Source organism: Podarcis muralis, chromosome 13 (assembly GCF_964188315.1).
Source record: "Podarcis muralis chromosome 13, rPodMur119.hap1.1, whole genome shotgun sequence".
Classification (NCBI taxonomy): domain Eukaryota; kingdom Metazoa; phylum Chordata; class Lepidosauria; order Squamata; family Lacertidae; genus Podarcis; species Podarcis muralis.
Window position 1 is genome coordinate 27429757 of NC_135667.1, and position 23787 is coordinate 27453543.

Sequence of the window (23787 nt, forward strand, 5' to 3'; positions counted from 1 at the left end):
AGGTTATGCTCATGCTGTTGAATGGGTTGAAACTTATTTTTCCCCCTAAGCTACCTTAAAAATATATGTATTAATATCAAACTTTACTGAAAGAGACAACCCTTGTTTTGTGGGGCCCTGGACAGGGTCTTCAAAATTATCCTAGGGACATCTCTTCTAGGGGCAAAACAACATGGTCATTTGGAATTTTTATATCTTCCCCTTTGCAAGGACAAATAACGTAGAATCAGGATTTAGGCGAGAGGGAATTGGAAGTAGTGGGTGTGTTTGCCTATGTGTTGTAGGCAAGCAGAGCAGCTCCTAAAAATGATTGCCTGTGCTCAACCTGAGGACCAATCCATACATAAATGCTGCATTTCCTCAATGCCACAGAGTGACAACAGGCACAAACCTCACGGCAATTTCCCTCACCTTTGCTGAAAGCCCTGCGCACCTCCAGAAGGCTCTGGAAATTCAAATAGGAGAGGTGTGGTCTTCCCCAGTGCCCCATCTCCTCAAAATCCTCTTCCAGATTGATCCAGTGAGAAGCCTCCATCCAGCGAAGCTCGTTGTTCCTGTCCATGACCAGTTCATGAAGTTCTACAAATGCCTGGGGAGTATAGCAAAGGGCCCTGCGATTATGGCGGCCACCTTTCCCCTTCCCCTTTCGGATCTCTTTAGGGCAGATGTACACTCATGGTTCATAAGGAATGGTTTTTATAACATAGATGGACATATTATGTTTTGCGCTTGTAACGTGAATGATACGTTATTAAAACGTGACACCAGAGGGCGCTGCAGAGCAACCGGCAGTAGGGAAACTGCGTTTTGACAACACACACACAAAAAAGGTAAGGAACGTTTTTAACTTACTAGTATGTCCTGTGACATTTTAGAACGATATATCTAATATTGTTCTAATAACGTTAAAAAGGTCAGTGTAGATCCAGCCCAGGTCTCTTTAGCAGTAGCAAAAGAGAAAGAAATTCAACAAATTGGGGCCTCCCTTAAAGAGGGCACGTATTGTGGTGAGACCTGGACAACTGACACCCTGTGTTGCGGGTGGGTATAATTGGTCAGCCACAACACCCGATTGGTAGGTCCCTTCAAGCTGGGTACAATCTGGCCAATGGGACGCAGTCCAAACGGTTCAAGGGACCTATTTATGCCCATGCATGTGACCCTGAGCTTTCTCTTTCGGTGCGTGCATTCGGAACACCCGTCCACCTCTCCCTACTTTTAGGGCTTGCTGCGCTTGACCTTGCTATGCCGTCGTGTATCATCTGTTGTTGGGACAGGGGCAATGGCAGGAATTTTCCCCACTTGGCTGATTGGCTGTTCCCATTTGGGTTTCGCCTGCCGCGTAGCAAGTCGTCACAACTTGTAAGGTTGCAGATAGGCTCTGGTTCAGGTGACAGGGATGGGAGAACGCTCTCACCATCCCTATGTGAAGGATATTCCGTTAAAGGAATCCGGGGACTCAATGGTTTGGTCAACCCCTGAGAGGGGTTTGTGCCCGTGCCTGAGTCCAGGGGGACGTTTGCGTGGAGGAGTTGGCCGTTCCCGGCTTTTCTCTTATCCAGGTGTTCACCCTTGGCTGACCTATGCTGGATCCCTGGGTCAGCGCTACCTGCATGGCAGGGAGCTAGTTGAACCAGAGCCTATGCAACCAGTCACTTTCTGTAATCAATAAAGTTGTGGCCTAAATTCTGCCAAAAACCAAACCAAAATTTGAGTCAAGTGTGAATTTATTTTAGGGGGGAGGTTTCTGGGTCTGAACACGTACAGAGATAGCTTAGTGGGAGGCCGATAGTTTCACCTGTTGAATTTCTCCCTGCAATGAGCACATTAAAGACACAAGGAGCACTGCCAGAAAGAAAAGCTTCCTTGTTAGTGAGACAAAGTAAAATTCAAAGCTCTCCAGTCCCAAGGAACTTACCTCATGTGTGTTTCTGCGACAGGAGGGTGGTGGGGCAGCCTCCCCACTTCCTATTGCTTCCTCAGGTGAGGAGCCACCTGCCAACAGAAAAATATGTGTATTTATTACTTTTGAATCCCACCCCTTCCCCAAATTCCTCCAAGAAGCTCCATGCAGCATGCATGAAATTTCCCAACTATATGCCCCCAACAACCACATGAAATAAAGTTAAGCTGGCAGATATGGCCTTGTGAAAGGACATCCAGTAAGCTTCATTTTCTAGAATGTCCAGGTCCACAGCAATGTATCTATTGTCCCGCAGGGTCTCAATAGTTAATCAAGTCTCACTGCACTTTGTTCCCTTTCTTGTGTGGCCCAGGTGAACTTCAGGTGTGTGACAGAAGCGGGTTTTTTGGTGTATATCCCCTCAACTGGAATCAACTTTGTCCTTAGAATCAGGATGGCATACTGGCTAGATTGTTAAGACTACAACTGGAGACGCCTAGGTTCAAATCTTCACTCAGCCATGTAGTTCCCTGGGTAACTCTGAGGTGGTCATTCTTCTCCCTCAGCTTAACCATCCAGAGCTCCCTGGAAGCCTAATAATAATAATAATAATAATAATAATAATAATAATAATAATAATAATTTATTATTTATACCCCACCCATCTAGCTGGGCTTCCCCGGCCACTCTGGGCAGCTTCCAACAAAATATTAAAATACAGTAATGCATCAAACATTAAAAGCTTCCCTAAACAGGGCTGCCTTCAGATGTCTTCTAAAAGTCTGGTAGTTGTTGTTCTCTTTGACATCTGGTGGGAGGGCTTTCCACAGGGCGGGCGCCACTACTGAGAAGGCCCCCTGCCTGGTTCCCTGTAACTTGGCTTCTCGCAGTGAGGGAACCACCAGAAGGCCCTCGGCACTGGACCTCAGTGTCTAGGTAGAACAATGGGGGTGGAGACGCTCCTTCAGAATGGAATAAAATGTGTGAATCGATGGTGCGCACTAGAGACAAGAGTTTCTAGAGGCCAGGTGGAAGTGGCTGATACATCAAGAATAGCCATTCTAGTTCACAAGTACCAAAAGGTAAAATGTATCCCCAGTGGGAAAGATATAGCTCTGTGGCAGAGCATCTGATTGCAGGCAGGAAGTTCCAAGTTTGAGCCTCAGTATCTCCAGGTAGGCCTGAAAACCTGGAGAGCTGCTGACAGGCAGTGTAGTGACTTAATATCAGGGTCATGGGTTCGAGTTCCACATTGGGTAAAAGATTCCTGCAGTGCTGGGGGTGGGACTAGATGACCCTTTTGGTCCCTTCCAACTCTACAGTTCCAGGTTTCCATAAAACAGACAGTACTGAGGTAAATGGCAGCTTCCAAATGTTCAATCTCTTCAAAAAGGCAAAGACAGGGACAAAGTAGGGAACAGTTTTTGTGCCCCTGACAGGTACCAGAAAAACAAGACAATTAGTGCAAACCCAGTTTCTCGGAGTTCTCTTGCAATTTTTCACAGCTCCTTCTTTCTATTTCCACTTCCCCTAATTCAAAGATTTGTCCAGCTGTTGTAAAGCCAACAGAATAGGCTTTTAAAATCCCACTGTTTTCTTTTCTTCCTCCCACTATCAGAAGTCAGGACCTTCATTTCAACTGAGCGTAAAAGATAAGAGAGGTATTGTCCTCCTGCTGTCAATTTCTGGAAGTTGGCGCTCTCTATATATTGGCTGCTGCAACTGATCTTTGAGAAAGGTTCTAAAGGGGGTTGCAGGATGCTGGGTTTGACCTGAAACTTCAGGATTTTAGCATCATTTTCCGGGTCTCAAAAAAAATGTAAAACCGCAGAGTGAGAAGCCAAAATAAAGGCAGCAGGTAATTGCGTAAAAGCTGCAGTGTTTCTGTTTTAGCCCTATGTCCACCAGGCTGTGAGATATCAGGCACAGACAGGCTCTCCTGTCTGGCCCCAAAGAGGCACCACTAGGACCTGCTTCTATCTCATAAGGTTCCGCCTCCTGATCTTCCAGGCGCTATCCAGGCAACCCTGCATTTCAGGATTGGAGACCAAACAGCAGCCCTTGTTTCTGACAATCTCTGCCATACCTTGAGTGGGCAAAAGGATCCATTGTTTGGGGCTTTCATGCAGAGTGTGGGAGGCAAGGAAAAGGGTGCCCCCAACCCCATGGCAGCTCTGACTTGCATATTTTAACATTTAGCACTTTAAAATGATACTACACCAAGAACACAATGTACATCTAAATTATGCAGAACTCAAAAAAAGGCTCCAAATCAAACTTTGGTGATTTGATGTGCATAAAAGCATGGAAGAGTGTCAGCAATTTAATAATAATAAAATATTTGGCATGCGTAGATTGCTTTTGAGCTGTGGAGATCCTGATTCATAGCTTACTCTCTTAGCCATTAAACGACATCACCTCTTTATTTATTCACAACTTGGGCAAGTAGCAGAATTCTGGATGGCATGCGAAATGACTTTCACCACCAAAAGGCAGTGAAGACCTTATCTTAAATTGATCCCTTATGATAAATAGGAGCAGCCAGCATTTCCTGCCATGGTCATCCCATTTAGCATAAAGAAATAGCATATATATAATTAATATTTTGAAAATTGGCATATTAACTCCATGGATTTTGCCATTTGCTTAATGAATTGGCATTCCGATTATTAAAACATAGATTAGTATGTTGCATGAGCCAAAAATAATATGTTGCGTCAGCTATCAGCTACTAGACATTGGAAGAAAATGACAGGAAAGGCCATATCTTGTTAGTGAGATTCCAAAGCAGCCTTCCTCCACCTGGTGCCCTCCAGGTGTTTGGACTTCCAGCTCCCATCAGCCCTCACTGGCAGAGCTAATGGCAAGAGATGAAGGGAGTTGTAGTCTAAAACATTTGGAGGGCACCGGGTTGGGGAAGTCGGCTCCAGGCCTGTTAGAATAGACTGCTGGGTTCAGTGGATCCTTGGTCTGAAGCAGGGGTCAGCAAACTTTTTCAGCAGGGGGCCGGTCCACTGTCCCTCAGATCTTGTGGGGGGTCGGATAATATTTTGAAAAAAAATATGAACGAATTCCTATGCCCCACAAATAACCCAGAGATGCATTTGAAATAAAAGGACACATTCTACTCATGTAAAAACACACTGATTCCCAGACCGTCCGCAGGCCGGATTTAGAAGGTAATTGGGCCAGATCTGGCCCCTGGGCCTTAGTCTGCCTACCCATGGTCTGAAGCAACAAAGCAATTACAATCGTACCTCAGAAGTTGAACGGAATCCGTTCCAGAAAACTGTTTGACTTCCAAAACGTTCAGCAACCACGGCACAGCTTCCGATTGGCTGCAGGAAGCTCCTGCAGCCAATCGGAAGCCACAGACGTAGTGGCGGACTTCCGAGGTACGTCTGTATTGCATTCCAAAGTCTACCCCTGTTCGTTGCACCAAGTGCATAATCAGATGTCACAGAGCTATATTTTCAAATGTGGGGATGATTTCAAGCAAAAAAGTGTGTTCTCTCTCTCTCTCTCTCTCTGTGTGTGTGTGTGTGTGTGAGAGAGAGAGAGCAAAACAGAGAAATGGCAAAGCCATGAAGAGTTCAACACCTCCATGCACAATTTCTTCATTTTCAATGGCTTCCGCATCACTCTTTGGTAGTGACTTGTGTTTCAAGACAGAGACCTGCCACTGTCACATTTAGTTCCACACAAAGTTGGGACCAGCCAGTTCCAAGCTTCCCCATAGATCCAGACTATGGTGTGTGCCACAATCACAGAGGAGTTTGCATCAGTGGATGGTTCTCGTGAGGCAACAACAGGGGCCTCAAACAAGCAAGCCAAGCCACTTGCAAGGGGAAATAACAAACAAGAAAACCACGGTGAGCGTCACCACCAGCCACTCTGATCTCTCAAATACCATCCTGATGCCTAATACAGTTACCATTCAGGCTCTGAGGTTTAAGCAAAATCAACTTCTCCGAAGGGAAAGTATATTGGAATTTAAGTGCAGCCTCCCCTCCCAGAACCCTAACTGACAAAGAGTCTGGAACTGGTTTTTCATTGTTGTACAAATAGGCTGTGAATTCCCTACAAAAAACCCCACACTCTTCAGGATTACACTACAAATTGTCAGTACCAAATATATTCCTCGCTGTTCAAGAAAGAATGTTGCCCTCTTTGCGAATCGCAAATTGTGATGGTATCTCTACGACAAATTTCCCCTGTTTTGCCCACCACAATGAAGATTCAAACAGGGGAGGCTGATAACTCTGTATGTGCAACCCTTAGCTGATGGCAAGGTTTTGCTCCAGCTCTCCTTTCTACGCCACAGCCCACTAAACGTAGGATATAAGAATAGATTAAACATGGGGTATAAGAATAGATTACATTGTCCCTGAGTTGGTGCAGAGTGCATTTATTTCAGCATGTCTCCCTGTGGAAAGTCTCTATGGATCAGGGGAAACAGCTTCCAGATGAAAGGTTGGCACTTCCAACATAGGAACAACCGCCTCCACATTCAAGACCAAGAGTGATGGTGCTAGTAGTTCCCAGTGCTAGTCACTTCAAACAATTCTGATTCTTTTCAGAAGAAAGCCCTCACAACCCACATCCAAAGTTTCTTGCACACATGTTCAACTTCTTCCACACAAAAATGCATTTAAAAGGTAATCTCTGGCCATGGTACTGATCCTACCGCCATGCATAATCGCACACTGCCCCCGCCAGCTTTATCCCACATACCCTAAAAAGCAGGCACAGTCCACCGTCCGGCATCCAAAAGAAAAGAGCTCCTGGAGTTTTGGCTCTATAAACCCCCCTTTTGGCAACAGAGCAGGACACCTGGGCCCCACCCTCAAATTCCTGTCACAAGTGGTTCTTGTGTTCATAGTAAATTGAAAGCCACTCTAACTTTGCTGACAGTAAATAAAGGGGGCCTTGGGCTCCTATCTAGGTGAGGGGACCAGCCTGGAGGCTTTCAAGAGGTTGAGTTGTAAGAAGTGCTTCATTACCAAGCCATGACAAGCCCTTCAAGTTCACTGTTAAGCCAGGACACTTTATTAATCACCAGGCGAAGTTCCCTGCTGGGTAAGGTCTTGGTATATAAGAGGAGCAGAGCTGCAGCAGACAGCACTGAGCAATAAGGTAAAGCAAGTAATACAGTGGTACCTCGGGTTACATACGCTTCAGGTTACATACGCTTCAGGTTACAGACTCCGCTAACCCAGAAACAGTACCTCGGGTTAAGAACTTTGCTTCAGGATGAGAACAGAAATCGTGCTCCAGCAGCACGGCGGCAGCAGGAGGCCCCATTAGCTAAAGTGGTCTTCAGATTAAGAACAGTTTCAGGTTAAGTACGGACCTCCAGAACGAAGTAAGTACTTAACCTGAGGTACCACTGTAGTAAGATGCAGGATAAAATAGAAAGAATAAAAGCAGGCAAATGGGAAAGTGGGTTCAGTAGAATTCAGCACAACATCTAGGGATGGGTGAATCTATTTCCCCCCATCTTAAATTCAGTTCTTCACATTCCCACATCACTTTGTGATTTTTTTTAAAAAAAAGTATTCATGAAAATTCACCAGTGTTTTAGTGTGCATTTCTCCTAATATACACATTTTTGCACTTACTTCGCTAGTATAAATCATTTTTGCATGTTGTTTTCACTGATATATTCATCTACATGTACACATTGCTGTGCTGGAGAACTGTGTTGCAACATTCAGAGAAAGGCAAGTTTTCAAGGGTGGCTGGGTTTCTGTTCGCACATTGCTTTGGTAAATGCCTGTTAGGTATGTTAGCTTTTCAGTGTGAACTGAATTTATCCCCCGTCCCTTATAGGGTTCCCATCTTCTTTAATTGTTACTGTGCCGAAACTGCGTCTGTTCCAAACTTTGGAGATTGCACTGCACGAGCACAGAAATTTGCATACGGGGTGCAGAATTGAGATCCCCAAGAACCTCAGCTTGCTTGCTTTCTTGCCTTCCATCTGCAAGTCTATGGTCCTTAAAATGACAAAGTATGGCTTGAAAGTGCCTGGATCATGTCTGGCAACTTCTCGGAAAGCTCAGTTGTGGAGAGGGAACTGAGCAGGACCTCTAGGGGGGCAGGCTTCACTCAAGTGTGTAGCAAGAAATGTTGTGGCAAGGGAACCTAAGGCTGCCCCCCCCTCTCTCTCTCTCTGTGTGTGTGTGTGTGTGTGTGTGTAAATAATTGCATAGCAGCAGCTAGAATCAAATTATAGACAACATAAAAGTAATTAAAATTCAATAATTTTTAATCTTACAAAAGTTAGAAACCAGTGCCTGGCATTTACCAGTCACTGAGTGCCTTTGGAGGAGAAGTAGGGGAACTTGCATTGAGCAAGCTGAAATCCTTGCATTAGTGGATGTGTACCACCTACTGCCTTAAACACATCCAACCACCATCTTTTGCTGCCCCCTGTGTCTGGTCTGGAGCTCCTTTCCAAACCACTACCTCCCTCCCACTTCAAATCCTGCCTCAAAACTCCTTAGATCTTTGATTTCTCCTCCTTAGTCTTCATCCTGAACTGAAACTTCACTTTGCGTAACTGCGTTTGGACATATCTATTACATCCACCATCCCTCCACCATCCTTATTTCCATTGTTCAAAAAGAATTTCTCAGTTCGTTGTGGCAGCTGGCTGCACTTTGGGTCATGTTCACTCTGCAAACCACCATTTGCACACTGATGGTGCTAAAAAAAATTATGATGTTGAGAATGATGGAGTCAGGCAACTGCCTATACTGAAACAGTGTTAAATGGTTCTTCATATCTCTCACATTCATCCGTTCTCTCACACACGCATACACACCAATAACCCAAAGAGCTGCTTTTAACCAACTGTAAACAGAAACAGCTCGCACTCAATGGCTTCTGTCTTCATTTCAAACAAAATCTTTATTTATCATCAATAGCAGAAGCATTCAAGGAGAAGCTGAAAGCAAACATCCTTGTGGGTTACTGATTGCCTGATAAGGAGAAAAAACTCACAGAGCAAAATGTAAGGTGGCTGCTGTCCGGTATGGACCAGCTTCCACAGGACGAGAAGCAGAGGTCATAGTCCCAGTCATAAAGCATCTCAGGTAACCTTTAGCCCAGATTGGCTCCCAGCCCAGCCTTCTGATTGGCTGGGGAGTGGTCCTATATCATATAAGGGCAACCTGCACACCATAATGTGGCCCTTGGCTGACTTCTATGTGGCCCACAGTTCCCCTCCCCAGGTCTTTGGCACTGATCACTGATCAACACTTGATCAAAAATTGGTGTGTACACTCCTCAGCTATTCCTTGCACCAATGAGATAGCCAGTGGGGGACGCAAGGCGTGGGATTACTGCAACACCACTGTTCACCTTTCCTCAGCTGATTGGTGCTGGATACATCCAAGGACTGCAGTGATTGGCTTGCTCCTCAGCTGTTCCCAGTGCCAATCAGCTGGGCCTATTTACCTCTCCAAGGTTCAGAAAGCCTCAGTCTTAAACATTTTGCCAGTGACCTTGAGAGGGCATGATTCTGAGCAGAGATGCAAGAGAACAGGGAGGAGTGGTTAGCTGCATAGGTCTGTAGATCTTTATCCAGTGGGCAAACCTACACCATATTGCCCTGCTCTTCCCCTTGTGGGATTCCTGATGTTTTTCAGTTATTTCCCCCATATACATACATACTTCTGTAACTGTGGGGAAAGGAAGTCAGGAGGTGGGGTGTCACCATTTGGATTGGAAAAGTGGCTAGTGGTGAAAATGTTAAATATCTTTCGCTAATGTTCCTTCATTCTCCCAATGCCACTGTTTTTGTAAAAAAACAAAAAGCACTCATCACGGCTTTCTTTCACATCTCTGCATGTGATGTTTAATTTCTCTCTCTCTCTCTCTCTCTCTCTCTCTGTGTGTGTGTGTGTGTGTGCAAGTTTCTAGCTGTCACAGCTGCAAAGATAGGTTTCAAATCATATTGGCAATGCCTGCAGAAATAACAGAAGCCAGAAGGGAACTTATAAGTACTTCTGTAACGTGCAAAGGTCTGCACTCATTTCCATAAATTATTTGCATGGTGCACTCAGACTGCAGAATTCTTTTAAAACTTTGGTGTGGATTTTTGACTGTTTTTTTTTTTTTAAAGCATTCTTTACAATTATCTGTGAGGCTGAGATGATTTCTCTGCTAATTACCCAGAAATTTTGCACTCTTCCCCCTCACAATTCATTTCTGAAGATGCCACCTTAACTGTTTTGGACTGTTATACCAAACCTTTAGAGTCTTCAAAGCACTTCCCATACAATCCTCATGCTTAATTTTAATTGATTTTATGATGTATGTTCTATCCATATTGCTCACTGCTTAGATTGAAGCTACAGCATTCAACTGCACACTATGTATGAAGAAGATAAGAAGAACCTGCTGGATCAGGCCAAAGAGCCATTTAGTCCAGCATCCTGTTCTCACAGTGACCAACCAGATGCCTGTGGGAAACCGGTGAGCACAAGAGCCCTCTCCCCTCCTGTGGTTCCCAGCAACTGGTATTCAGAAGTGTTACTGTGAAGTAAATTAGTATTATTACCCCCATAGTGCAGATAGGAAACTGAGACCAAGGTCATACATCTTCCCCCAAAGAATCCTGGGAACTGTAGTTTGCTAAGGGTACTGGGATTTGTAGTTCTGTGAGGGGTGATCTACAGTTCCCAGGGTTCTTTGGGAGAAGCCACGTGCTTTATTTTTAATTTTTTAATTTTTATTAGTTTTTAACATATCATTTTCAACAGTCATTTAACATAATTTCATATCTTATACATATGAAAATTTTCCAGTCTTTTTCACTTAATTTGCATTTCTTAATTTCATTATTACTTTTAATTATCTTAACTAATAACTCTCTTCATAACTTTCCTTGTAACAGTTCTGTGAGAGGTGATCTGCAGTTCCCAGGGTTCTTTGGGGGAAGCCACGTGCTTTCGATATATGGTACGGGTGTTACACAATGTTAGCTTGCCTAAGGTCACTTAGTATGAGTTAGTTCATGGCAGAGGCAGAATGTTTTTTTGTTTTTTTAAAAGGGAAAACCTGGTTTTGCAGCTCAATCTTTTAGCCACTACACAGCATCAGCATCACTGCACTGAAAATGCCACTCACTGCATGGCACTCACTTGGTCCATTGTCCTCACAGCTCTGAAAGTGTCCTGCCTTCCCTGAGGGGGATACCCTTTCCATCCTCCTTCTCCTACTCAGGTGATACGCTCTCCGGCGGTGACCAGGCCAGAAGGAACGACAGAAAGAGACACACACCATAAAGAGACGCTGGCAAGCGCTGACTTGGTGATCTGAAAGTACAGAAATGGGGGGGTGGAGGTGGGAGGACAACATGGGCCCCTGGTTCCTTGACTAGGGTTTGTTTTGCAAAAGTTCCTCCACTGTCACAGCCAGGTAACACTCTGAAATGCTTTGGCGTGAACTAAGGGGATGCAGACCCAGCAGGGTATGGGCAAAGTGTCATTAAGTCACGTTGAAGGTGATTCATAATCTGGTTGCTTCCCTACAAGACTTCTTTTAGCATCATGCCTAGGTTGAAGAGTGCCTGCCTTTGGAGCTGACCTGCCTGCCTTCTTGAGGAAGGGGTGAAGAGCTGTGCAAGGCAGCAATGAACTCTTACTCTAAATTCAGAAATGTCTGAAAGGAGCCAGTACACAAACTGCTCAGCTCAGTCCCCTAGAGAACACAGGCCATACATTTAGCACCCTTACCATACATTTAGCACCCTTAAGGAGTCCTGGGAACTGCAGTTGGTCAAGGGTGCTGGGAATTGTAGCCCCGTGAGGGTTAAACTACAGGCCCCTTATTCTTTGGGGGAAGCCAGTTGCTTCATAGAATCATACAGTTGTAGATAATCTAGTCCAACTCCCTCCAATGCAGGAATAGGCAGCTGTCCCATACAGGGAACGAACCTGCAACCTTGGTGTTATCCGCAGCATGCTCTAACCAGCTGAGCTATCCAGGCTGACAATGTGCTTGAAACATATGATGAGGATGTGACTCTGGGAGAAGGAGAAAAGTGCTATCCTTCATTCTTTGTATCGCACACCATTCCTGTCCCAAGACAACAGGTTGAGGAATGGGAAAGCAGAGGATGCCAGAACTCAAGGCCATTGCTTGGAACACACAAACAGCAACCAGAAAATTGTAAGCAAGAGACATGGTCCAGCTCACAGGCACAACAACTATCTGTTCAACCCAGACAGCACTGCCACTTACTACTAAAAGATTAGCATTGCGTTTTTTGTGACTCTTGTTTTGCATAGTGCTTCCCATCATTTATTGAACTTTCTTTCACAACAACTTTAAGAGAGAGAAGCTTTTGATACTGGTCATTAATATTAAAAGCCTGAGAACTGTATTTTGTTATGGGCTGTATTTTTTGTTAGTTCCCGGGGGGGGGGGGGCATGACTGTCCAAAGCTATAAGAATGCTTTAAGTTTATCGTGTGGATGGGAGCAGAAGGATCTGAATGAAAACAAGGCCCTGACCATGCTTTGAAACCTTGGTATAAACTCTGTGATAGAAGAGTTTCTCTCTCCTGCATGGTCCCCATTCTGCCCTCTCCCACTGCAAGGAAAGAGGGATGTGAATAAGAACTAGGAATTAAGAAAGTGTGTAAGAACCCAAACACAAATAGCAAGCCTAACATGGCATGCAAAATGTTCTGGGTTTTTTGTATTTTCATGTATGGTTGATCAGAATCACTTTATGACAAGGGTACGGGTTTCCAACAAATGCCATTGCCGCTGCCACAACCCAAATGCCACCATTGAATGCAATGCTAAGACGTATCAAGTTCAGGAATGCTCCTATCCCCATGAAGCATAAATCCAACAAGGAAGACAACCTGTGGAATTGGGAATAGCGCACAGAAAGGCCCTCTATATATACCAAGTCAGATCATTGGTCCATCTAGCTGACTGCCAACATCAAACCATTGGTCCACCCACATTGATTGGAAGTGGCTCTCCAAGGTTTCAAGAACTGGAGACTCCCAACCCTATCTGGAGGTGTCAGGAATCGAACCTGGAACCTTCTGCATGCAATGTACATTCACTGCTACAGACCTTCCTCACCTCCCCGCCCCCTTGTGTCTGCCACCAGAGACAGCTGCCTCCCTCTGCCCAATTCTAGGGCCACCTCTGCTCATCTGACCCAAGGTTCTGTTTGCACTGGGAAGGAAGCTGCCGAGAAGGAGTCAAGAAGGCGCATTTGGGGTGAATCTGCACTGGTTAGAGCAAGTGAAAATTAGAGGGGAGGGAAATGGCAGGGACTGAACAGCACTTTGCTCATTTCTTGGAGATAGAGATGCGCTGCAGCAGATCTTTCAGAGTTTGGGTACAGGACCATTTAGGCACTTAGTAACAAGAAACACAGGCGAGACGAGCCAAGAGATCCTATGCTTATCCACTGCTTCCACCTTGGGTCATTCTTCTTACAGCAAGTTCAGAGGTCAAACAGTAATTAGCAGTTGGTTCACCTGATGTAGCATGCCTCCTTCGTCCTATCTCACCCCCCCCTGCCCCTTCTCAATGAAACACAATCTCCCCTCGACATCCATCTTTCTTTCAATCTAATATTACACATTAGATTGCTCACATGATTCTGCCTTTAAGAATTGCTCCTCTCATAGCTGGGGTCTGTGTCTTGGGGGAGGGAGGGGAGCTGCTCTGGACTGGGACCCTGGCATGGACATAGGGGGACTTAACTCATTGTCCCTGCTGCAGTTTTCCAGGGAATCCTTCCCATAATGATTTACCTGCTGAGAAACCTCCCTGAGCATCTGCCGTGGAGACCTTGTGTGTCGCTGCAGAGGACACTGAAATCCAGTGCACATTCCACACTCCATTGATGTTTAAGGAGCAAGGAACTGGCCAGGCAACTGTACTCTGGCTCTGCCATTGTCCTGGGTGAATTAGCCATGCTCAGTTAGGGAGGGCTGAATTTGATCATTTCTCTTTCTCTAGCTTTCTCCTTTTTCCAACATTAAATTCAATTTGCCACATTTCTGCATCAGTTTGCAATTCCTCATGAATATTTACCAGCAGCTTCACACACATTTCTCCTAATACACACATTTTTCTATGCACTTTGGCGTAATGTGCACATTTTTGCAAGCAATTTTCTTAAACCTAATCCATTTGTGTACCTTATTTTCATTAATATATGTAATTTGATGCACACTTCCCCCCTCCCAATATGTGCCTTTTTGCACAATGGAGAACTGCATCGCAAAATTCAGAAAAGTGTGAATTTCAAATGATGATGGGTTTTTTTCTATTTGCACATTGTTTCAGGAACAATGCATTAGGTAGGTTCACATGAAAAGATGAACCGAAGCAAACTTCTTTCCACAATTCCTAGCTAGAATTTACCCAAGACACTCCCTAGGTAACAAACTGTAGGGAAAGAGAGGTGCTGGAAGCAAGCTGGGAAATTTGTCTTGTCTTTCGCTAATGATCTCCTTATTGAGGAGCTTCAATAAGCTTACAACAAAACTCCAAACATAGTTTGAAAACCCTAATGCAATCTGAATTTCCTTGAATTAATTTAGATGTGAGGACACTGTAATTCAGCCCATGTGTTCCTTCCAAGCTGGAATGCCTGTCAAAGATGTTTGTGCTCCTATTTCCAGATTCCATCTAAGTCAGGCTTACTCAGGTACATCCTGAAACACTAAATTCTAGGTTGCTGTTTGCAAGGCTCCTGCAGTGTGATTTCTCACTTCATTGCTTGGCCAGTGAAAATCTTGTTTCTCTTCTTCTTCAAGGGATTTGGATTACTCACCGCTTTTGGTTGCAAGCGACATGTTGGAGTGTTTCACTGCAGGGTCGTCGTATCCTTCAATATCAATTTCCCTCTGAATGTCAGCTTCATAGTCCTGGCGCGGGAGGAGGGGGAAGAAAAAGGAATAATCATTTAAATACTCTATAAAGCAGCTATCAAATGTTCCAGATCACAAACCTCTGTGTTAGCCTAACAGGGGTAACCTAACGTTCCCCCCCCAAAGTTCAAGGCGCTAGTCCTCATTTTTAAGCTTCACTCACAACATTCTTATAGAAGTGCAGTCTTTGTTTTTGTTTTTCCCCACCTGCCTCTGATCTGTCATTCCCTTTGGGCTTCCGTTCACTCTTTCCGTGTACTTCTTGTTCTCTTCCTAACGCTCAGCCTGGAGGTAACATCCCCTGGTTGGCTGGATCTGTTGGAAATCCGAAAAGAAGATGAACAAGTTAGGAAGTTTAGGATCATGAACTGATAGATGTGGCTCTTTGTCCTAGAAGAGATAACTTAAGAGCAGATTGACAGCGCTGCTTTTTTCTTGGAAGAAAACAGAAGCCACCTTTGTCTATATGGTACCTAGAGACTCCCATGGCAATCGCTACAAGTCCATACAGCCCCTCTGCCCTACAGTGAATATAACCAGCTGAATATAACCCACAGCAAACCATCTGAATCCTCTCTCTGGTTGCTTCAGTTATAGCCATTTCCTTTGGAATTACCATCCTTTGTTTTCTCACTTTTTATGGAGCTTCCAGAAAATATAGGTCTCAGCCCATTGCATCCCACTGTTGGCTCCTGGTGTTTACCTAGACCTGATTTGGAGATAATAAAATGTAATAGCCCCATAACTTGCCTAATGCAGAAAGGCAAAGCGCAGTAGCTCTGTTGCCTTTAATTAAACACTTCCTGTTTGCAGGTTTATTCTATTTAGAATCCAGCCTCTCTGCTCTTGCTCCCATCACGCCCGCAGAATGCTGTTTTGTGGGGACTTACACCTGGATCAGGCTGCATCCGTTTAGCTGGCTGAGCCAGAATCATAGAAACATAGAGTTGGAAGGGACTCTGGGGATCATCTAGTCCAACCCCCTGCAATGCAGGAATATGTAGCTGTTCCTTATGGAGACCTGAGATGGAGGGGCAAGTTATGCCAGTGTATGGATTTTCTCTGTCCTGAATCTACTACCAATCAGTTTAACCGAATAACCTCAAGCTGCTTATATTAGAATATATTTCTATTTTAAATGTTTTAACATTGTTTTACTGTATATTTTTTATTATGGGAATTTATTTTAGTATTTGTGTAGCTTGTTTTGAAACCAAACAATATATATATAAAAACCTTGCATGATCGGAGGAAGAGAAAAAAATATTCATATTCTTCTTATCAAGCATCATTTTATAATCTTCCATGGTGTCCCATTCAGTCATCTAAAAAGACCCAAATGCGTCAACCTTTCCCCATAGAACAGGTGTCCAGCAGACCCTGATCATATTTGTTACACTTTTCTGCACCTTTTTCCAGTCCTATGATATCCTTTTTTTAGATGATTTGTTCAGAACTGTATACGGCATTTCAAGTGCAGCTGCATTACAGATTTATATGAAGACATATTAATCTCCACAATGCTAGCAGGTTAATTTTCAGTCCCTTTCCTAATAATCTCTAGCATGGGATTTGCCGCACGCACCCCCATCACCGTACACTGAGTTGAAATACATTTTCTGAAGCACTAGGAGGCGCTGTTCAGCAAAAGTTGCTGAGTCAGGGGGGCTGCCGATGCCTAGCATACTAGAGGAATTGTCTCTGCTTAGTCACCTAGCCAGAGCCTGCAAAAAGCCATTGCAAGAAACCAGACTGTTCTTGATTCTGCACCCCCTTTGTGGCCCAATTTCCAATGGGGTAAAAGCAGGGGCTGTTCAGGGCCTCACTCATTTTCAGCATCTCAGCAAAGTCACTGTCAAGGAGAACATAGAAGCTAGCAGGCTGAGCTACGAACTAAGAAGCCTTTGGTTCGAAAATTGGGAAACCAATATTTTTCCAACTTTCAGTTCTGTTCTCTACATGAAAATTCAAAGGCATTTCCTTGAGCCCTTTATCTAATATACATTTTCATGTATGCAATTTTTGACTAAGATATTATTATACATTAATCTTAAAAAAAAGATTTCCTGCCAACCCTTCACCACCTGATCAGGTTCAAGCAGTTTAAGAATGCAATATTAAAAACTGTTTAAAACAAATTAGATGTCTATACCTCAACCGAGGTAAAGAAATGTGTCTGCATAATGGCAGTGCCAAAAACACTATTTTTGGTGGTGGTGGTGGCAGCAGCGGCATCGGTAGCAGTGGGAATTCCACAACTTCTGGACTATCAGAGAGATTGCTCTCTCCTGTGCTGCTAGCACCAACATTTATGAGGGCAAAGCAGAATGGCCAAGAGGGAACTATGCAGAGGTCACAACATATATATATATATATATATATATATATATATATATATACACAAGCAATTTCACCATAATATGATGCATTTTGCACATTATTTTAACTATATTAGTGAAATTCTGCACCTTCCTCTAATGGACATTCTTTGTACATCACAACATTCAGGGTGCAAATTTCAAAATGCAAGTTTCAAAGTTGCATTTTCATTCACTATTGGTTTGGAAAGTGCAAGTTGGGTAGGTTTGCATAAAAACGCGGACGCGGACGTATTTCTCCTGATTGCTATTCAAACCTCAGGGACTTCTTATGCACACCCAAGCCCTATTCGCCCTGCTGTACCAGCCAATATATGAGGAAGGCAAGATATAATTCAAAGCGGGGCTCAGCAGGGCTTAGACCCCAGAACCTTGTTTCTCTTGCCAGGAGTTCAGCCCTGGAATCACACGAAGCAATTTACTGAGTGTCTCTGGGCATGTGCAAAATCCTTGGTCCCATTGAGAAACTGCAATCATATCTAAGCTTTGGCCCCACCCCTGCAAAATTGGCTTCCAGTTTAGAGGGTCCCTGTGGCTTCCACATCAACTTGAGCAACCACAGCTCTCTTTTTAAGAAAAGAAGCTCTATAAGGAATGTTGCCCTGGTGATGCAAATTATCAACTTCCTCCCCCCCCAAACCCCCCCAGATAAATGCTAATCAGTATGCACAAAGTGCTCCAGTCCACAATTTGAGCTTTTATGTAATACCTAATTTGGCTTTTTTTTTTTAAAAAAAAAGAAGAGCTTTGAGGGACTGCATATTAAGTTAATGGAGTTCTATGGTACCACACCTTAGATAAACTTTATCTTTTTCCTCCTGCGCAAGCTGGGCTGAGCTCCTTATGCACCAGCTGATGCAGCTGCAAGAGCAATGCTGCAATGGACTAAGGCTCCTTGGGATGCTGCTGCTGCAGAGCCTCCTTCATTGGCAAGTGTACAAAGGGAAGACTGAACAGGTGCGTGTTGAGATGCTTTATAGGCTCACGGTCCCATTTAAATACAAGGCATTGAGTGTGATGGCCCACAGAGTATTGCCCAGCTCTGTGAGTCAAGCAATTCTCCTGTTTTCCCTCCACTTTCTAATTTCTAGATGGGTTGATGCTCAGACTCCCTTCCACCCCTCCTTACACTGCCAAATCCTCATACAGAAGACCACCCCATACCTCACTCTAGATCCCTGCCCAACTGCTGCATTGACAGGCTTTGCTTCTTCTACCCTCAGCTAAAACCAGCATGAGCAAGCAACAGTTCCTTCCTTCTACAGTTCTCAAGCATGCCCATATGGAAGTTTTTCATCTCGTTACCCTCGGTCAGTGATAGCCAAACTTGGCACTCCAGCTGTTTTGGGACTACAATTCCCATCATCCCTGACCACTGGTCCTGTTAGCTAGGGATGATGGAAGCTGTAATCTCAAAACAGCTGGAGAGCCAAGTTTGTCCTGCTCTCAGTCATCATGTCTCTGTTTCCTTCTGCAATCTGGACTAATAGATGCTAAGAGATATCGAAAGCAGGAATAGCTCAGTGTTAGAGCATGCAGAAGGGCCTGGGATCATTTCCAAATGTCTCTAGGTAGGGCTGGGAACATTCCCATCTGAAATCCTGGAGCACCAATGCCAGCCAGTGTAGATCCATTGGGGAAATGTTAGGCTTGGTGGGGGGGGGGGCAGATGCAGCCTTCTCTATTTGGCTCTCTAGAGTCAACCAGCCTTTCTCAGCCTTGGGTCCTTAGATGGTGCTGGACTACAACTCCCATCATTCCTATCCAACATGGCCAAAGGTCAGAGATGAAGGGAGTTGTAGCTCAAGAACATCTGGTGACCCGAGGTTGAGAAAAGCTGATCTAGACTCTCCCCAGGCCACACCCACTCTTCAGTCACATGACTGGGATGTGTCTTTGAACTCAGATAATGCATCTTGGTTGCCTGCATGGAGGACAGAGAGGGGTATGTGGAGAAACTGACATTTGTTGCTCCGCCCATGTTTGCCTCTGGCTCCACCCACCTTTGGCATGTGGCCCTTGGAAAGTTGCACAGAGAGGAAGGTGGCCCTCAGACCAAAAAAGGTTCCCCACTGCTGGTGTAGACAATACTGAACTACATGAACCGATGGTCCAATTCATCACCAGGCAGCTTCCTAGGCTGGAAACCAGCTGTGATCTATTGGCAGATATCTCCAAAACATCTCTCGCCTACCTTTTATTTTTATTTTTTTTAAGAGATCCATGACTTCAGTCAGAATATGCCTATTGCTAAGCCTAGTCACTAGACAACTATGTCTCTATGGAACACCTATTATATGCAACAAGAGCACCAGGCAGTTCCATTTCCATCATCTGATAAAAAGGTACTGTACAGCTGGTGAAGCTAAAAAGAGAAGCACAGCTGAAAAAGATCAGGCGTTGGAGCATGTTCCATGCAAATGTAGCTTTAGACACGGGCTAAAGCTGGGTTGCTGGAGGGACTACAACTCCCATCATTGCAGACCATTGACTGAGGCTCATGGGAGTTGGAGTCCAGTATCTATTACCACATGTTCTCTATCCATGATTTTAAAGTCAGCTAGGGATGGAGAGAAATACATGGTGGTGCAGAGAAAGTGAAGAGACAAAAATCATCCAGCACCCCCAACACACACACCCCAAAATAGATCACAGAGTAATCCAATGGATTTGATAAGCATTAGGTTCAGGACACGCTAAAGGAAGCATTTCTTCCCAAAACACCAATGTCTTTAACTTCTGGAATGAATTCCAAAAACATTTGGAGATGACGACCATTTGCTTAGACAGGTTTTGCAAAAGGAAATATGAATTCACAGGGGATAAGTGTATAAATTATGAGAGTTGGTTGATTACAAACTTCCCAGAGTACTTTGGCCACAATGGATATATTCTGCCTCCTTTGTTGGAAGCTGCAGCCAGGGAAGGTGCTGTTGCACTAAGGTCTTGCTTTTGGGCTTCCCATAAATATCTGATTGGCCATTGTGAGAACAGGATGTTGGACTGGATGGGTCGTTGGACTTATTCAGCAGGGCTGTTTTTATGTTCTTAATCTAGCGGTCACTGTTCAGAGACAGGGGGTTGGAGTAACAGTCTGATCCTATATGTGTCTCCTCAGAAATAAGCCCCACGGAGTACAGTGGGACTTACTCTGAGGTAGGCATGAATCTTAAACAGACCTTTGGTCAGAGCCAGCAAGGCAATTTCATTATCCTCATAGGAAAGCATCAATGGAAAAGAGATGCTAACTTCTTACAAACTCCTTGTTTGTCCAAAAGTGACATTCATAGCTCTTAAACATTGACAACCTTCCATAAAGTATCCCAACATTTCATTACAGAAGAGTTTGTACACTGTAACCTCCACCCCCTCCTTTTGAAGACAAGAGCATTGAAAAGGATGCTGTCGACAGCTTGCAGACCCACACCAGAAACAAGGAGCTGCACATCGCAAAGAGGAAACCAACCAACTTTTGCAAGCACATAAAGCAGGTACCTTTCTTGGCAGGAAAAGAAAAAAAGCAGTAACCTGCAGCTACTTTCCTTAGAAAGAGAGAGAAGCAAAGGTGGGACATGCCTTAGAAGTCCAAGCAAAGACCAAACAACTGGTGGAGAAAAATTGTTGGAGGCTCCTCAAACCTCCTTGAGATTTTTTTTTGGGGGGTATTTAGATTAAATGCTCTGAAGAAGGTATGGGGAACTACAACTTCCATCAGTCACAGCAAGCATGGCCAACTGGGATTTTTTGTTGGCACCAAGCTTCTCAAAGGGTTCCTTGGCCCCTTCCAAGAGCAGCCTCTTCTCCCTCCTCTCACATTGCCCTCCCTTCCGTGTCCTGCAATCTCCACCCTCAGCCCCCTCCATCCATAGGCTCCCTTGAAGAACCAACTTATTGTATAAGGTCACCTACCTGTATGCTTGCAGAGAGAGCTCGATGGGAAGGCAGAGAAGGTTCAAGCCAGGGGTCTTTCTGCTGCTCCGTGGAACCCCTCTCTCCTTAGCGGTTCCCTACAGCCTGCAACAGGCGGTAATGAGACGAGAGAGCTCTCCAGAGGAGCTTCAAAGTCCTGACTCATGGCTGCTGCTTTAATCTTGCGGTGCCACCTGGCATCAGGGGTGTTCCTGGTGGGTCTAGATGCAACTTTTTTTCTGAAGGACCAGTAAACAACATTATCTGGAGTTACCATGAGGTGCAACCTCCCTGCTACCCATCCGTGCTCTTGAACTTTGCTGGCTCGCCCCTCCCATCTCACCAGGACTGGCCTCACCAGCATTAGAAAGGTCCCGTAAGTTTCGAGCGATTCCTAGCAAGGCCACCTCTTCTTCCTCAATGAGCGTTTGGTCCTCCTGGGTCACGTTGCCTCAGCTTCGCATCCTCGAGATAAACTTGTTTACAGATCTCAAGGGGAATTCCTCTGCTGGGGGTGGAGGGGTGGGAGAAGAAGGGGGAACCCTCACAAATATAGTCACTGGTGTTTTCCTTTTGGATTGATGTGGTTTTTTTCATTTAAAAAAAGTTTCTCGTGAGGATTCCCTCTTTTGGCTGGAGGCTGATGAGCACCGTTCACAGCTTTCAGCTGAAATGGCTGCTAGAAGAGGAAAGTAAAGATGAAAGCAAGGCAGGAACTGTATCTGTCTGGACCTTATTAACTTTGAATGAGTTCTCACGGGTGCATTTAGCCTACCTGTACTTGAAATAATCAGAAGCAGTGCTCTACTTAGAAGCACATACAGGTTGCATGTATGTCTGACATATGCAAGGCCTCAACTGTCTGGCAAAGCTTCAATTAAATATAGAAGCACATATCGGTAACCAAAGCACAGGGCCCGGGGAAAAAGTAAAGCTCCATATATTAGAATGGTTTAATCAAGTTCTATGTAAATGGCCACAGTTCTGAATATTTTAGTGCACTTAGGGATGCTTGATGAATTCGAGTTAACAGTGCAAACTTGATCTGTGCCTCCCAGACCAATGCAATTATCCTTCAGACATTACAGTCTCAGGTATGAGCTTAAAAAGAACAGAAAAAAAGTTTGTTTTTTCAATAATTTTCATTCAGTGGCTACCAAAGCATTCACAACCATCAGACGGCAGTAATGCTATAATAAAACATTACAACGAAACACCAGCAGAAAGTGTTTGAAAACCGTAAGTTTTCAGCTGTTGAAGGTGCTGAAGTACCGTGATTGGTGGCTAGAGAATGCTTGGGTGAAAAGGGGATCCTCTGATGAGTAGTAAAAGCACTCAGCTGTTGGTGCCGGCCTAATCTCTGAAGTGAAGCTTCTCCATAGGGTAGGTGTCACCACAAAGAAGGCCCATCGCCACGTAGCTAACAAGATGGACGTCTGGTGGCCATGACACAATCAACAAGGCTTTCCCCACAGATCCCAGTTAATTAATTAAATGTATTTTGTGATGGAATATATATACTATTTGAATAGTATTTTGTGCAAAATATTATGCAAGGTTTTTTTTTACACAAAAAAAGTTTGCAGACCAATGTGAAAATGAGATGAAAGGGATTTATGTATGAAATCATAGAATTGTAAAGTCTGTAAGGCCCCATTGCTGAGGTGACTATGTTAAAAACCATGTGAGGGCAGCAACAAAGAGGGAGAAAAGTGGGGTGACCAGATTAGGGAAGGGAGCACCTCACGCGGAGTCCACTCGCACCTGGTAGCACCTCAGCTGTCACAAGCCTCCTGTGCCTTGCAAAGGATTCTGGTAAATGTTCTTGGAAGCATGGTTCATTCAAGAAGGGAGTGGTCTGTGCTGTCCTGTAGAGTCTCACACTCATCACATCCCTGTGCCTGCACATGCTGTTGTTGTTGTCAAATCTGTTATCCATCCTTCACCAGCAGGTCCCAGAACAGGTTACAGTTTAAAATCCAGAACTATAAACAGTTAAAGCAGATTAAAGTCACAGGAATCATTACCATTATCATCATTTTATTATTTTATTTTATTTTATTTTATTTTATTATTTACATGCTGCCCATCTGACTGGGTTGCCCCAGTAACTCTGGGTGGCTTCCAAGAGATATAAAAACTTAATAAAACATCAAACATTTAAAACTTCCCTGTACAGGAGTGCCTTGAGATGTCTTCTAAAGTTGTATTGCTCTTTGTCTCCCTGACATCTGATGGAAGAGTGTCTCACAAGGTGGGTGCCACTACCAAGAAGGCCCTTTGCCTGGCTCCCTGTAACTTTGCAGTGAGAGAAACATCAGAAGGCCCTCAGAGCTGGACCTCAGTGTCTGGACTGAATGACAGGAATGGAGACGCTCCTTCAGGTATACAAGGCTGAAGCCGCATAGGTGAGCCCTGAAAATACACACCTCAGGTGTCAAAGGCCAGAGTTAAGAGGTGTGTCTTCAGCATTTGCTGAGTTGTGAAGAAGCCAGACGTGCCTCTGTGGGGAGGGAGTTCTTCAACTTAGGGGCTGCCGCAAAGAATGTCCTCTCTACAACCCTCTGAACTTCCAAGAGAACTTCTGGAACTACCAAGAGGCCCCCCCTGCTGATCTTAATGTCTGGAGGAGTTCTGGAGGGAAGAAAGCAACCTTTCAGATATTTATTAGAAGATGA

At 44.5% G+C, this 23787-nt stretch overlaps 1 protein-coding gene across 5 annotated transcripts in view; it reads right to left on the reverse strand.

Moving 5' to 3' along the window:
• The window catches only part of SLC4A1 (solute carrier family 4 member 1 (Diego blood group)), a 46906-nt gene extending 25638 nt beyond the window's left edge, over positions 1–21268 (reverse strand). Inside the window, exons 1-6 of one of the 5 annotated variants that reach the window (XM_028701763.2) lie at positions 21110–21268; positions 15030–15137; positions 14726–14819; positions 11053–11226; positions 1919–1995; positions 412–589 (exon numbers count right to left, since the gene is read on the reverse strand). In XM_028701763.2, coding sequence (XP_028557596.2) covers positions 412–589; positions 1919–1995; positions 11053–11226; positions 14726–14819; positions 15030–15047 — 541 coding nt within the window. In that variant the 5' untranslated portion in view covers positions 15048–15137; positions 21110–21268. Of the gene's footprint in view, positions 1–411; positions 590–1918; positions 1996–6637; positions 6704–11052; positions 11227–14725; positions 14820–15029; positions 15138–21109 lie in introns of those variants that run through there. The other 4 variants (XM_077917245.1, XM_077917244.1, XM_077917246.1 and 1 more) reach the window with 4 other exon arrangements.
• Between the last annotated feature and the right edge of the window lie 2519 nt (positions 21269–23787).